We start from the raw sequence: 16,361 nt of genomic DNA on the forward strand, positions 1-16,361 counted from the left end.
GCTTTTTTGGGCTCAATAGATTAAACATTTCACTAATTATCACTTATTCACATCTCTAAAATGTGATTATGTCCTGTTTTTTAAGTATTTGCTCTTGTGAACTATCATTTCTATTAGTTTGGGGCTATTCACCTCAGCTGAAATTGTGTCAGGACAATGGGTCACAAAGAGGACATTGAAAGGTTGAAAAACACTGATTTAGGTTCATGTTGGAACACCCATAGTGGTTGACATTTCCATTCCTAGAACAAGTCAGTTGAAGGTACAGTGGGTGTAAAATTATTTCTTTTGCTCCGAGCAGCAATTGACAGTTAACACTGTATTATTCATTGTAATTAACAGTCAGTGAAAGAGCTCCTGCTGTGCTGAAGGCGTTTGGTTGGACCCATGGCTTTTGATGAAGGCATGGCTGTCGTGCAGATCAAACCTATGACCTTTGACTAACAGGATCTAGGCCACAATGATAGCGCACTGTTGATCTTATGCTGCATTTATGTGGCACTGATTGACTCACTAATTTGGATCTTACTAATCCAAACAGATCAGCACGTGACATTACCACCGAGTGACTGAAGGTTAGGCAATGACTGCAAAAGATTTAAGCAAAAATGCACTTTTTCTTTTATATACAGAATACAGTACAAAAATGTTGAATATTTTGGCAAAATTCATATTATTTTTCACTGGTTCACAAGACTTATTGGTAACACACCGGAAAAGCATTAATGAAGCTTTTATTTTATGCTCATCCAGACTTTGTACGCATGATGTAAATGGACATTTCCTCATACTGGATGACCTACTGAGTCCCTTCCTTCAGTCCCCCCACCAACCAGTCTCCATCTTCCAGCACTCTGCACGTGCTAGTAGGAGATATTAGCAGCTTTTTCTCATGCAGCGGCAGTTGGTAATTGGCACACTGTCTGCCAGCTTGCAGCATGGCGACACAGCTCTCACCCTGTGATGCACAATCACTTGCCACTGAACGAAATGCTGCTACATGGTACAAACCTCTGGATATAGTGTGTTAGCCTTCCAAGTTTGCATACCAAACTGCAGTATTTTTTATTGATAACATTCACCAGGATATTCAAAATTGCAAACATTCATATTGTGCTGTCTTAAGACCATATTTGTGCTTTCTTAAGACCCTATTCTACCTCATGCTGTTAGCAAGGGCGCAAAATCTTTAAACTAATCCCTCTTAGGCCAAGACTTCTCCAATCTGATTATGCAGGCTGCTTGCAAATTAGAAATAGTCCGAGCCACCTGCGGTATCTGTTTGGAGCGGTGAAGATTTACTGATGTCATCTGACCCGGACATATACCTTCATGAACTTTCCTTCATCATTTGCTTGTTTATTTTGGCATCCATTAAGCCTTTTACTCTACCCGATCACTCAGTTACTCTCTCATGCTGTCTTTTTGTGGAAATGGCAGGCGAGACGTTTGTGAGGAAGAGAGGGCTCCTGGAACATTTCCTTTTTGCTTTTTTTTGCAGAGCAAATTTTTAGCATGTCGTGATACGGCTCTTCTGTGTTTCCTTCATTTGTTACCTTTACCTTGATGTGCTGATTAAGTGTGAGCAAAGATTAAGCAAATTGGCCATGATGTTGCATGTCCCAAAATAGCCCTTGAATGCTGCTGAGAGGCTTTGACCAGCGCCCGCAGGAATAACGGATGCACACTTCCTGCTGTTTGAAATGTGAGTTTTATGGTAAGTCTTGTTCATTACATTTCTATTGACATGTTTGTTTACCAGTCAGTTATTTTCTTAAGTATCTGCAGGGTGTAATTTGCCTCATTAGTTGCTATGTTTCAGGAGTGTATGGCCTTTCTCAGCTACAGCTACATAATAACTACATCTAGTTAGGCTTGTTGTGTTGTTCATGATAGCAATGTGGGTTATTATTTTACACAAAAGTGATGTAGAATCTGTTGTGAAACACTGTTCCTCAGACTATGTTCGCTTTACTGTAGAATACTATACAATTTATGAAACATCCATCAGCCTACACAACAGAGACTGTGCTATTCTACCATGCTGTATTTAGGCCGACACATATTATGCAACTATAATGTCAACTATGCTCAATTTATCTATTAGTGCATTAATATACTAAAATATCTAAAATATTACATGGAAAACTGTATATATGTTAAACAGCTTAAGAACATTACTCAAAATGTAATAATTTACTATATACTGTACAATATACACATGAAATTTACACTGACCACACACACCCTGACAGTGTTTCTTCAGTTAAAATGTAATATCGTGCAGCTGCCACATGCTTTTAGTCCACAGTAAATAACACAGTAAATGTATGCTGAATACTGCTTACGGTGTTGTTTTCAGTACTCATATGGGCGCATGTTTTAGATGAGGATTGAAGAATCAATTGCAATCGATTCCAACAGCCACAATATTTGACAACGACCTACTTTTGGCAGAGCATTAGAGCTTAGAGTTAATGTTAGTGTGACATGGAAACAGTGTCTTTAGCCACGTTGTAATGAACCTAATTGTAAAGATGGATAGTGGAGAAGTGGATTGTACTGCAGGACTAGAGAAGAGAAGTTTCTGCAGACATTTAAACATCTCTTTGCCACCTTAAATACTTGTTATTGTTAGAATCCATTATAAGTGACTGATTCTTTACGCTCACCACGGGCTTCCTGTCTCAGGAAGCAAACTACAAACTAATAAGGTTGTGCAAGTGTGCGACACTCATATGTTTTAGTGGAGTATCACTTCTAAAGCACAACTTAATATAATTTGAATGTAACTGCAGTAACAGATGATCAGCTCTCTGCCTCGCTCTGCTTTCTTTCCAGCCATCTCCTCACAACATGAGCAACACACCTGTCCAGGACCCACCTGTCCAGGAACTGTCCTCTGGCAGTGGCCAGACGTTACCCTCCCGACCCTTCCAGCCTAACGTTGATCCCTCGCTGTCTAAAAGAGTATGTTTCTACAAAAGTGGTGACTATAAATTCAGCGGGCATCGCATGGTCATCAATGCGCGTACCTTCAAGACATTTGATGCTCTGCTGGATGCTCTGTCCAAAAAAGTGCCTCTGCCATTTGGAGTGAGGACCATCACCACACCTCGCGGGACCCACGTGGTCAGGGCTTTAGATGACTTACACGATGGGGGATCATATGTGTGTTCTGATCAGAAACGGGTGAAGCCATTAAACCTGGATGAGGTGAACCGACGACAGGTACCGTGGAATACCACCAGGCCCTTCAGCGCAGGGCGCCGGAAGCGGCAGCGACTCCAGTTTGGTCAGTTTGGCAGAAGGAATGAAGTTGCCAACAGGCCAGCGAAGGTCACGGAGAGGGTGGCAGTACGGACACCAAAGAAACTTGAGGTCATCAAGAACAGGGACCCCACTGTTAAACGCACAATTGTGTTGCAGAGAAGAACAGCGCCAACATTTGACGCTTTACTGGATTACCTTTCCCAGATCCTGCAGTTCCCAGTGCTGAAACTCTTCTCGACAGATGGCAGAAGAGTAAGTATTTGGCAAACTAAAAATGGACAATGACTCTGGATTAATGCTAAGTTAAGGCAACTCCTGGAAATACAATCAGCTTCTTTTGTGAAATGGGTGCAGCATAATCTGGTCCATGTTAAGTTTTTATGGGTAAAAATGTGCTTAAATGTAGTTTAAGCACAAATGTAATATAACATGCTGATGAATGAGCATTAGAGGTGCTGGTAGGTCGATTTTGTTACTTTCAGACAAAGCTAGGCAGGTTGTTTCTCCTTATTACCAGTCTTAATGCTAAGCTAAAAAATATTTCCTGACACACATTTACTTTACAACAAGAAATAAATGATCAACCGGGAGATAAGCTCTTGCTTTTGTGACTTCTCAATTAGCACCGTGTCATGTGAATCCATGATGCCTCTGTTGTTGTCCTTGTATACACTTCTATCTTGGGATACTTAAGGCTATATGTCTGGATCACACACACAGGACAGTCCTTAAATGGCAGGCTGAAGAAAGCTGAAGGCAGACAGACACAAACACACATCAGTGTATTAACTGCACACTATTTCTTTGCATAAATAATCGCTTTTTTAGAGTTTGACAGTTCATTCTTGATCTTGGAAACAGAAGTTGGCAGAACAATCCACTTCCTGACTGAAGTGAGTTTTGATTTAGTCACAGATTTGAACCAAAACATCCAAGAAATAAATCATGAGATCTATGAACAGCATCAATCGTTCGTGGAGGACCGGTGATCACGTTGAGTGTCGATTTGGTTTTTAGATTCTTAGATTTAGATACGATATCTATGTACACAGATCTGAACTAAAATAAAGTGCTGTTGTGCGCTTATCTTTCACTATAAGTTGCTTGTGAATATTCTCATTCATCCAGACTAGAGCTGTCCCATCTATTCTGGTGCGCATGAACTGATGAAGCCTGCTCGGACGAGAGGCGAAACGTCTTCCAAGACAAACTGACAAAGTCCAGTTGCGATCGATTGAATGCCCTGAAGCTTCACTATAAGTTGTATTACAGGAATTAGGAATCAAGACTTTTACCCTGTTACTCTACACATTATAAGTATTCCAAGAAGCATTAAGTGGTGCTATCAACATCTTTACCCCCTGGTGAGTTATCAGTCTGTAATCCCTCTGTTCACGTGTTCCTTAACAGCAATAGGCTTTCTGTTGAAGGTCATGAGCGATGAGAACCTTTAAATCCATTTTATTCCTCTAGAACTGCTTCATCATCTGTGATCTCTCGTCTGTTCTGCGACCATATGTCCAGTTGAAAGTGTCATGAAAATGTGCTTCTGCTCAACTCTCAGGTTGATGGACTTGCAGCTCTTATCCTGTGCTCTGGAGTTGTTGTGGCAGCAGGCAACGAGCCATTCAAATTAGGAAACTACAGTCTTCACAGAACTGGGCAGATGGCACAAGCAATGTACATGGATACTGTGGAACCAGCTATGCTGCAGCCCAGAGCTCGTGAGTGTTACTCAGTACAACTCTACATTGTACACAAAGAGAGAATGAACATTTCACTGTGTAGACATGTATTTTGTCTTCAGACTTAAGCTTTAAAATAGTTTATTTTTTACACAGCTGGCAGTGGCATAACAGATAGAAGAAAGTACAATCCCATCACTTCTGTTTATCTGTGATGAGCCCTTTGAAAATTTTGGAAAATATGCTTCTGCCCATTTTCTTTCTTCTTGAGTCAGATAAGTTGATCGATACCACTCTTCTGTCTGGAGACTAAGAATGAGGAGCTCGGAAACATCTTATCTTAACACAAAGACTGGAAACAAGGGGAAGCAGCTGTCCTGGCTCTGTCCAAAGGTCACAAACTCTGCCTGCCAGCAACTCTAAATCACACAAATCAACACCTTATATCTTGTTCGTTTTATCTGTACAAAAACCAAAGTGTAAAAATGACATGTTTTACCTGCTTGGATGAATCTTTGGCAGACTTTTTCTTGGCCCACAGCAGCTGTCAAGTCAGCTGGGTGCTGGTAGTCAGGTCGTTTTTTTACCTTTGGACAGAGCTAGGCTAGCTGTTTCCCCCTGCTTCCAGTCTTTATGCAACACTAACTAATTGGATGCTGGCTGTAGCTTCATTTTTTGACAAATGGCAGTGGTAGAAATCTTCTCATCAAACTCTCAGCTTGAAAGCAAATGATGGTATTTTCTAACATGTCAAACCAAACCAGGCTGGATACTCCATTATGCTTTTAAATTGTCCTTAAATTGTTTTTTTTCTCTCTCTTTGTCTCTCTCCCTCTCTTTCTCCAACCACAGAGAACAACAAATCTATCTCGAGTGGAAGAGGATCAAGAAATTTTTCCTTATCCTCAGAGAGGTATATTGTCGAGCAAGTAAACAAGTCTCGAAATGGAAGCTTGAACGGCCAACTGCATCGCCGAAACCAATCATTTGAAACAGAGGTCAACCATCGTCGCTCGTCCGTGGAGACCTGTGGAACTGGGAGGATCAGCAATGAGCATCGTGCTTTCATTGTACCTCAGGAAGATGACATTGAAAAGTCTTTCCGTGTGAATCAAGACGGCAGCATGACAGTGGAGATGAAAGTTCATCTGACCATTAAAGAAGAGGAGTTGCTCCACTGGACGACCACACTCAGCCGCTCCAGCCTTAGCAAGAGGACAGCTTGTGCCTCAGTTTCTGAGTCGGGGAACAGCTCACCTGACTCAAACAACGCCGTTGCCAAAGACTCCTCTAGCATCAGTGAAGATGAAACGAAGGAGGAGAACCACCCTATGGGAGCTGGGAAAGGTGTCGGCTTTAACGACGAGCGTGTACACGAGAGCTCCACTTCCACGGCCTCGGCAAAAGTAAAAACAGGTTTCAAACGCACTCCTACACCAGGTCCTCGGCATGTTCATAAAAAGTCTTCTGTTGAGAGTGTGAAGACGCTGACAGAGACAGGGGTTCAAGAGAGCACACTGGGACATTATTCCTACATGGAGAGGACGGCTGATGGTGAGACAACTGAGGGATACTGCATTGTCAGACACAGCAGCAGCAGCAACAGGCCAATCCCAAAACCTCGGAAAACAGCATCAGCAGGGGCGAACAAGAACGGCTCCCACTCCTCCATCAGGTCATCGGGAGTAGCCGAGGTTCTTCAGATACAGAATAACGGGATGGAGGTTACAGAGACTGTGATGCATATTTATGAGAGTCAAGGCTGCTATGACAACTACTTTGCAAATGAGGAATATAGCGTAGATGGTGTACCTTTGCATGGTTCCACTCCAGCGCCAGAGAGCAAACCATCCACTGTCTCAGGGCCGTGTTCATCCAGCAATGATTGTGACATTGATTTTTCAACTCCTCACTCACTACAAAGACAGAAAGAGGAGATGTTATCATTGTCATCAGAGCCAGTAACTCCAACACATGAGATTACGAGCAAGTCAGTGACTGAGAGTGAGACCAGAACTGCAACAAACTCTCAAACACAGGGGACTCTAAAAAAAGACAAGGCTCCTAAGAGCGAGAAGAAAAAGATTACTAACCCTGCTAGGAGTCAGAAGAATTCGACTTCAACAAGCAGCTCAGATAAAAAGCAAAAGGAAAGCATAAACCCCTCAAAACATAGCAAACATTCATCTACAGAGAAGCTCAGCAGCAATGCCAGCGTGGGAAAAAAGAGTCTGAGCTCATCAGAAAGTGCTAAAAGTGGTCAAAAGAGCAGAGGAGCAGAAAAGCCTCAAATCAAGAAAGTAGGTAAGGAGGAAAAGATGGCCAGGAAAGAGCAAGCCTTATTATCTAACACTGAAAATGTGAGAAGGACCCCTCCTCAGAGACAAACTGTGAATAAAGCAGCTGCTAAAGATAATGGCCATAATGTAAACACTCCAACCGGAAGGCCTCAAATGAAGAAGAACATGTCGGACATTTTGCAACCCAAAAAATCTCTTTTGCCTGGCAAAAAGACAGTTAGCAAACCCAAATCCATGATTGAAAACAGAGCATCATCACCTAAAAAGTCTTCAGAGTTGAGTGAGAGTTTTTCGATGCCTTCTCTCAATCCTTCACCCTCTGAAATCCACCAGTATGTTGAGAGCTGGTTGGAGAAGGTCAGCGCCGACCCAGTGCCGTACACTGAGGAGGCCATCACAGATGAATCAGAGCCTCAGACAAAGGTTTTGTTTCAGATCGGTGGTGAGTCTGAATCCGATGAAAAGAGTGAATGCCAGACTAATCTAGGTGAGTGTTATCCATCGCCTGGTGATGCTGTCAAGAAATCCCCTTCTTGTCTATCAGTCCCTCTTTGCAATCCAGAGCCAGCTACAGCTCTGCTGCACAATGAACAATATATGAGAGGTTTATGTGTTTCTATGCCGAGTGTCAGAGTCGATCCTGTACAGCAGGAGAACAGACTGAGGGCGCACAGGTCTGCAGAGGCCATCGGCCCGGCTGACAATGAATCATCATCTACCACCAACCTTTTAAGTCCCGAAGCAAAGCTAAAACCTGCCCTGCGGCAACTTTGTTCATCGATCCAGTGCATCAGGAGGGTGCCTGACACCAACACCATGTCGAACCTTGAGAAGTCCAACAGCCTTCCTGATTTCCCAACGCAAGTGGCTTCAGTGTTCGGCTCGTCGTGTAAAGCCTTCCTGTCATTCTTATCAGTGATGACTCTGCGAGACGTCCTAACAGGATCTGTGCAGGGAGATGTCAGCCAATCGAGATGCAGCTCCGAGGCCATGCTGATGATGGAATCCCTGCAGAAAATTTCCGCCATTGACGACGAGCAAGAGCAGAGGGCGAGTTTGACGGATCTGCAGAGCAGAGCGTCTTCTAACCTCAGAGAACGCTGGAAGGATTTCCAGATCCTGAGGGAAAGGCTTGAGAGTGAACCGCTGTCTCCCAAGTTTTCAGAAACAGAATTCGCCCTGGACGTGGTCTCCGAAGGGGGTGATGTATTTGAGGATCAGCATTTGGTTATTGACGAGCTGATGGAGGAACTGAATATGCCGCAAGACCTCAGGGCACAGATTTCTTCAACGATCCAACAAGCTAAAGGTTTTTACCCTGTAGAGGAGAGTACTTTTGTAGAGACTGAAAGACCGTCAGACTCAGAGGAAGATGTGGAAAAATTTGTTGAAGAATCTGACAATGAAACAAAACAATCACCGGAGTCTGATACTATCGCTGAGGACATTACTCAGACAAAACAGGGTGCAGATGATAATGAGCAGACCAAGATGATGATGGAGTCAGAGCAAGAACCTGATAGAGTTCAGGAAACAGGCAGTGATGTGCAAGAAGAAAGATCACGGACAGAAAGAGATGAGCCCTTAAAGGACAACGAAAATGAAGATAAGGAACAAGTAGAGGAGGATAGGGAGGAGGCTAATGACAGAGAGGGTGGAGATACAAAAGAGCTAGATGATGATGATGATGGTCAAGAGACTGAAACAGGAGAAAGAGAAAGGGAGGAAGAGGCAGAAGAGAGGGAAGTGACAGAAGAAAAAATGGATGACAATGGACAGGAGGAAAGGGAAGCAGAGGAAGTAAAAGATGATGAGGAGAAAACTGTTGAGAAAGCAGAGGAAGGGACAGAGGAGGAGATGACACTGTATGGGGAGGAAGAGGGGGAGGAATTAAACATGGGAGGAAAAGAAGTGATTGAGGAGACAGCTGAGGGGTTAATGGATGAAGAAGATCAAGAAGCAAGAGAGAATGATGCTGCTGAGACAGATGAGAGAGAGGGTGTTGAGGAAGCAGAAGAGGAAGAAGAGGGGCTGGATGAGATTGATGAAGAACCAGATGATGAAGAAAAGGGGGAGGAAGGGGGAGCTGCGATGAAGAAAGGTGGAGATTTTGAAGAAGAAACAGATGAGGTTACTGGAGAGACAGATGAAGGAGAGGAAGTAGGTAATAATGTTGATGAAGTGCAGGAAGAGGAGGAGGAAGAAGAAGAAGAAGCAGATACTTTCTCTGTGAGTGTAGAGGAGGAGACACAGGAAGGTGTCGAGGAAATGATGGAGGTTATTGAGGAGAAAGATGAGGAAGAGGAGGTAGAAAATCAAATTGAAGAGATGGAGGAGGAGGAAGAAACAGATGTGGTTACTGAGAAAGATGTAGAGAATGAGGTTACTGAGGAGGAAGAGGAGGGACAGGAGGGAGAAGGGGCAGATGTGGTTACTGAGAAAGATGGAGAGGATGAGGTTACTGAGGAGGAAGAGGAGGAGGAGGCAGAGGAGGAAGAAGGGGCAGATGTGGTTACTGAGAAAGATGGAGAGGATGAGGTTACTGAGGAGGAAGAGGAGGGAGAAGGGGCAGATGTGGTTACTGAGAAAGATGGAGAGGATGAGGTTACTGAGGAGGAAGAGGAGGAGGAGGCAGAGGAGGAAGAAGGGGCAGATGTGGTTACTAAGAAAGATGTAGAGAATGAGGTTACTGAAGTGGAGGAGGATGAGGAGGAGGAAATGAAGGAGGTTATTAATGAGGATGATGGAGAAGATGTTGTGAATGAAAAGGATGAGGAAGAGGAGAAAACCGAGGTAGTTAGTGAGGAAAACAGTGAGGAAGATGAGAAGAAAGACGAGGAGGAACAAGATAGAGAACAAGAAGAGAAAGAAGAGAAGGATGTTGAGGTTAAAAATAAAGAGGAAAGAGTGATCACAGATGAGGAAGAGGAAGAAGAAGAAGAAACTGACAAGAACATAGAAGAGCAAGAGCATGCTGAGGGTGAGGAGAGCAGGAAAGAGCTGGAGAAAACAGAAGACAGTCTTGAGGAAGAATCGCTAGAAGAGGAAGAAGTCGTAGAGGAAGAAGAAGAAGAAGAAGGCATGAAAGCAGAGCAAATACGAAATGAAGAGGAGAGGGATGATGATGATGAAGAAAATAAAAGTAATGAGTTCAGTGAGGCGGAAGAGCAAGAATCGAAGGATGGGTCAGAGGAAGAACATGTTCCTGATGATGCCGACAGCGTCGCTGATACGGACTGTAAAATGCTCCTGGAGGAGGCCTCGTATTTACAGCAGCAGAGCAGCTGTGAGGAGGAGACGAATGCTGATACTAATGCAGCACAACATGATAATGAGTCTCCAACCAAATACTCCTCTGAGGGTCAGTGTGAGGCTGATAAAGGTACCGGATCAGACTCTGTGAATGAACTTGAAACAGGAGAGGGAGGGGGAAGAAGCAGCAGTCTGCCACATCCAGTGGAGATATCGCAGGAATTACTTGACTTTGTTAACTCTGCCCTACAATCCTCTTCGCTTATATTCACATACGACGCTCAGGGGAACATCAGGATAGAGCCAGATAGTGCTCGAGTTGTACAAAATAATCTTACCTTTATTCCCAAAAGTAAAGAGGATAGTTCATACGGCTTAAAGTGTCTCCCGAGCCCGAGCACCTCAGATTTGTCTGATTACAGGCCGGAAACGTCAGAGAGTGGAGGATATCAAAGTCAAGACTCTGTAGATATTGTCACAGAGAGTGGAGAAGAGGCCTCAGAGAAACCCTGTCCAGTCCGCAGACACGTGACTGACATCCCTGATGGGAGAACAAACATGGAGCGAGCCAACTCCAAACTGTCTGCTGCAAGTAATCCAGAAGCTTTGCAGAATTCCCGATTAAAAAGTGGAGGGAGCTTCTCTTCTTTTGACACAGGCACTAAAGCCTCAAGGGAGGATCTGTCTTATTTCAGTGCTGGAAGCTCACAAAAGGCAGACGCCGAAGCTGCCAAGGAGGACACACAGTGCATTTGTTTCGCCTCAGAGAAAGACTCAGCTGACGGGGTTTTGATCGACCGAGGGCGATGGCTGCTGAAGGAGAATCACCTGATCAGAAAGTCTCCTCCAGTCTCCCTGGGAATGTACGGTAATGCAGATAGCACATCTCTAGATACAGGCCAGGAGAACACCAGCGAGGACTCCCTGTCTCCTCATAAGACCAAGCACAACCCTCTTGCAGCCATATCCTCATCAGAGCTTGAGGAGATGGCAAAGCCTCCAACTCCAAAGTGCACCTACTACAACATGCCACATGGAAGCGATTCAGACCCCTTTTTGGATGATTCCAGCTTCAAAAGTGGGAAAAGGGATACAAGCAGCGTCAACGGGAGAGGCTTCAGGGTGTCACCTACGATTGACACATCCAAAACCTGGGCAAGTAAAAATGGCAGTCTGTCTTCATTTGCATCAGTTGAGTTTAAAATACCGGACAGAAAAGTGCATCCTGAGGGCGAGCCCTCTGCTGTGACACGGCCAAGAAGGACATCTAGTGGAGGAGGGAGTGTACTGCAAGCCCAGGACTCCCTGGACACACTTCACGTGAGATGTGGCCAATACTGTCCCATACTATAAAAGCAGGACATTATGTTTCGCAGAAAGATTCACACATGCTGGTTCTTCATGTGCTTATAGTCTTGGATGTGATTATATTGTTATAATGCAGCTAGAGATGTTTTGTGTCTGTCAAATAATCATGAACAAAAACTTCTTGCTGCCCCACCAGACCAACAGACGTGAGCGGTGATTGAAGAGCGTTGTGCCTCTTGTTTATGTTACGGTTAAAATGTCAGTTTACACACATCAACACCAATGCTGTCTTTTTGGTGGTAACTGACTTAAATGAATCAGAATATGAAATGTGGAATATAACATCAGCAAATAAGAACAACTTTTTTTACTGATTCAATGCCCCCATCACTGTATTTTCTATTACAAGTACCAAAAGTAGTCAGTTTCTCACTGAATATAATGCAGTACGTCACAGAGATGACTCTCTGCAGAGGAGAGCAGATTTATCACTTGATGTTTATTTTTTTTATTGCTTGTTTGGGATCTTCCAGAATGTGCAGTGAGTTTTCAGAGATTACTGCTTCCTAAAACAGCCGTGGATGCTTTGATGCTCACATTGTTGCTCTGCGGCTTCTCTCAGGGTTGTAACAGAGGGTTACTGCGTGTTGATGTATGAATTTATAAAGTGAGAACTGATTATTGTGTGCAAACAATATTCCTAATTTCAGTATAAGGCAGCTTCTGAAAAAATGATTTTGGCTGTAAAAATATTCAATAAAATATGTTTCATTTTTAAATTGTTAAGAGTTTTAATTGTAACTTATACAATTAAATGGGCACCCCTGTGGTTGGTATTGCACTTTAATAAAGTTTTGCTTTTGACATGAGACAGACGAGGAAAAAAAAGTCAAAACTGATGCAACAGAGGTCATGATAGTATGAGTTTTGATGCCTTCTATGCCTTTCTAACCCACCCAAAACTTGTAAAACAGGCTTTGTGTTTTTGTATTTCACATTTTATGTCTCCAAGCCAAGGCAAGATAACCCTGAAGACATCATCAGGTCTGTGGTATGCTCCATCTAGAGCCAAAACACAGGACCAAAACAGGACTTTTAAACAGACCTTGAGGCATAAAACCAGTGAAGTGTTCCTTTTAAGTACGACACACCGCTAACTAAAATGAGAGAATCAGATTTCTTAAAAAGTTCTGTGTCTACTTTTTTACTGCATCAAAAGAAAATGTATACTTAAAGTGGCTACAAGTGAAATTTTTAGAATTACAGTGTGAGAATAATGTGGCAATGGGCAAGAGGTTGCTCATAAAGATAAAAATACTTATTATCAAAGACTCTTCTATTGCGTTTTTGAATATTCTTTAAATATAAAGATTCTAAAAGAATATTTAGAATATCTTTTGATAACTTTCATCCAGATGTTTAATTGCCCTGGAGGATTCTGAGATCACCCCCCCCCCCATCTTTAATTCAGCAACCGCCGGGCCCTGGAGAAGCAGGGTTAAGAGCTTCATTTTAACAGCAATTTTCCAAAAGAAGAGCTGATTTAATGGTTTAATTCCCTGCTGAAGTCGGTCAGCTGGTCAGTGGGTCAACTTAATTATGAAAGTGCTGAAAAATATTTGATTCACATATTTGTGGAACTACATTACCTAATCCATGACTGGAGCCCAGTCAATGCATTTTTTGTATTTTTTCTTAACAGTAATCCTCTGTTTCATGGAAATTACATAGGTAGTTTAGACTTATGATGATTGCCCAGAAGCGTCTCTCGACTGTGGTGACATTTGGCTTTCATGAGGTTATTAACTAAGAGAAGCACGTGAATTCAGAATGAGCTGTGAGCTTACAGTATGCTGTTCATTCAAAGCCCAAACTGCAGCCCAGCCCTGACTCACACTGCAGGGGCTTCCTTTCAAATCTCTTTAAATATTCATGCCAAGGTGCCAAAAAAGGATGATTTACCTCCGTATTATTCTGACTTTGGAAATTGCTATAAGTGGCATACATGTATGTTTCTCTTCTGTCCTCACACTTGATGGGTTTGTCTCACTCTTCTCCACTCAACCAGAGGCAGGTGAGTGTGCAGAGGAGAGAGAGAGTCATCTGCAGCTGTCACTCGGCCTGGGTGATGCCCCCCTGGTGCAGTCATATGCAGGCATATGCAAGTGACACTGGTGATGTGATTGTCACTGACAGACTGGCTTGAAATATGTGTGGCCAGAGGATATTATCCTTGAAATAAGTATGACCAAGCATAACAGCAGGTCATTTGAGAATTTGAATCTGCATAGTTGACATACTATACATAATGATTTTACATGAATGGCAGAAGCAAATGCTGGGAAGCTATTATTTGTCTGTTTCCCCTCCCTGTTCCTGACCCAATCCCCCCCTGCAAACACACACATGCACGGAGAAAGACAAAGAGCGAGGGAGTCACACAGAGCGAGAGTGAAAGAGAGGTCTTTAGAGAGTAGCCATTCTGGATACTTTCCAAGGGTTTTGTCAGTCACTATGGAGATTTGGAAAATAGCCCCTGCAGTTTAATTCCTCTGTTGTTACTATGGCTGAAGGTATCCAGTGGAAGCTCCACTCCACGAGATGAACGGCCGACCTCACTCTGCTCACTTTGCACTTTGAGCTTAAGAAAAACTCTTCACAGCAGATGTAGGAAAGAAAATTCCTCATGATAACCAGCGGTAGATGAAGTAGAAATATCCTTTATTTAAGTAAAAGTGCTAATTCAATATAAAAGTAGTCAATTACAAGAGAAAGCCCTTTATTTAAACCAGTTTTAAAGTAACTGTGCAGAAGTATGATCAGCAGAAAGAAGTATCAAAAGTACAGTGGAGCTAGTTTTAACTACTTTAAATAGAGTTAAAGTAGTTCCCAAATGAAGGGTCAGGCCCCTCCAAAGGGTCTTATCAGGGTCTGATTAATGAATGAATACAAAAGAAGAAAAAAACAAAGTTCTCAAACACAAATTGATATTAATTTGTTGTACTTTTGTCAGATTCTTTTCTTTATGGTGAAACACTTGAGAGTTTGTTGTCTTTGACCAGCAAAAAGTTTAGAAAACAAATGTCTCTTTGGTGGAGCCGCTAACAACTCACAGACATGTGAAATGTGGCGAGGGGCCCCAACTACACACTGCTTTAAAAGGTTGAAAACCACTGCTTCAATATTTAACATTTTAACATTATCATGTGTTTTTTTTAATGTCAGATAAATGTAGTGGAGTAAAAAGAATATTCTCCTTTGCACTAGTGTGTAGAGCTACTTTCCACCACTGATAATAACCCCCCCATCACACACAGACTTGACAAAAGCTCACTGGGCGCCTCTGGCCGGATTTACAGCCTTTCTTTTTCACATTGTGATTTACTTCAGTCTGATCTCCATGCACTCAATGAGGCGCAACAAACTGCTGCAGCACTCCCTCCAGAAGCCAATCAAGCTATCAGACCAAAGAAATGAAAGAGAAACACAGAAAACTGACTGAATGTAAGATAAAGACACTGCTGCAAGCTGCACACTACAAACACTCATTTTAAGTACAATAAATCATTTATTTTGTGCAACAGTTCATCTCTGTGAGCACGGAAGCCCCCGAATCTGCCTCTGTCTGTGTTTCAGATTGGGCAAACAATGTTGGGGAGTATTGCTATGGCTACTGTGTGCGCGGGTCGGTGATTCACCATCATGAGAGATGAAACAAAGGCTGTCTTATTGCTGCCCAGTGCCTGCGGTTTTGAAGCAATGACACCAAGAAACAAGATTTAACTTAACTGTTGCCCTGTCCCGTTATAGGCTGAGTAATGTCGAGCTTTATTTGATTCTTCTTCTGCTCCTGTTGTACTATCTTTTTAATGAGCTCCCCTGCAGAGCTGCTGCTTTGGAGAGAAACAGGAGCCTCAGCAACAAAAATAAAAGGACCGAATGATAAATTCCAAACATCGCCAAGAATGGGAGCTATTTGGCCTAAACTGTGGCCCTGGCAAACACCGGGCTACAAACAATAATTAGGGCCTACTGTCGGCATTCTGTTGCTGCAGTTAGGTGACAGATCAGCAATACACAATCCCTGCTCTGTCTGTGACAATCCCAGCCTCCTCTGTCTGTCTCTGTGGCCAACACTGGCAGAGCTGGCTCATAATGGGCCTGGGAGCAGGAATTTTTACGGCCCCCCTGCCTCTAAGTGAGTGTTGATCATGTGAATTTCCATTGCTGGTTTGGGGTTCCAGTGTTTAATCATACTGGGGCCTTGGTGTGGGCCCTCGAGCACCACTGGCGTTAGTGCATTTGTACAATGATTCATTTTTTGCTTTAATATCTATCCCTGTAATTTCTCGTCGTGTAGTTTATTTAAGTGCCAAGCTAGTGAAAAATATAACCTTAACTCAAGTACTGTACTTAAGTGCAAAGTTCTTGTATTTTACCGTATCTTTAATATTTCCATTTTGTGCTTCTTAATACTTCTACTCCACTACAGTTCAGAGGAAAATATTGCACTTTTTACTGTATTTACATGACAACCATACAC

The 16,361-nt window shown here is 42.9% G+C and overlaps 1 protein-coding gene across 1 annotated transcript; it reads left to right on the forward strand.

The window, feature by feature from the left end:
* Positions 1-1,298: 1,298 nt before the first annotated feature.
* Positions 1,299-12,181, forward strand: LOC139339391 (oxygen-regulated protein 1). The gene is made up of 4 exons (XM_070974982.1): positions 1,299-1,717; positions 2,842-3,525; positions 4,838-4,997; positions 5,811-12,181. The coding sequence occupies exons 1-4, from the start codon at positions 1,715-1,717 to the stop codon at positions 11,861-11,863; spliced, it is 6,900 nt and encodes a 2,299-aa protein (XP_070831083.1). The 5' UTR covers positions 1,299-1,714; the 3' UTR covers positions 11,864-12,181.
* Positions 12,182-16,361: the final 4,180 nt, after the last annotated feature.

The sequence above is a fragment of the Chaetodon trifascialis genome, chromosome 11 (genome assembly GCF_039877785.1).
Source record: "Chaetodon trifascialis isolate fChaTrf1 chromosome 11, fChaTrf1.hap1, whole genome shotgun sequence".
Classification (NCBI taxonomy): Eukaryota; Metazoa; Chordata; class Actinopteri; order Chaetodontiformes; family Chaetodontidae; genus Chaetodon; species Chaetodon trifascialis.

Excerpts from the sequence above, each read along its gene's own strand:
- LOC139339391 (XM_070974982.1), top strand. Across the intron at positions 3,526-4,837 it reads TCTCGACAGATGGCAGAAGA|GTTGATGGACTTGCAGCTCT; the intron begins GTAAGTATTTGG and ends CTCAACTCTCAG. Across the intron at positions 4,998-5,810 it reads TATGCTGCAGCCCAGAGCTC|AGAACAACAAATCTATCTCG; the intron begins GTGAGTGTTACT and ends CTCCAACCACAG.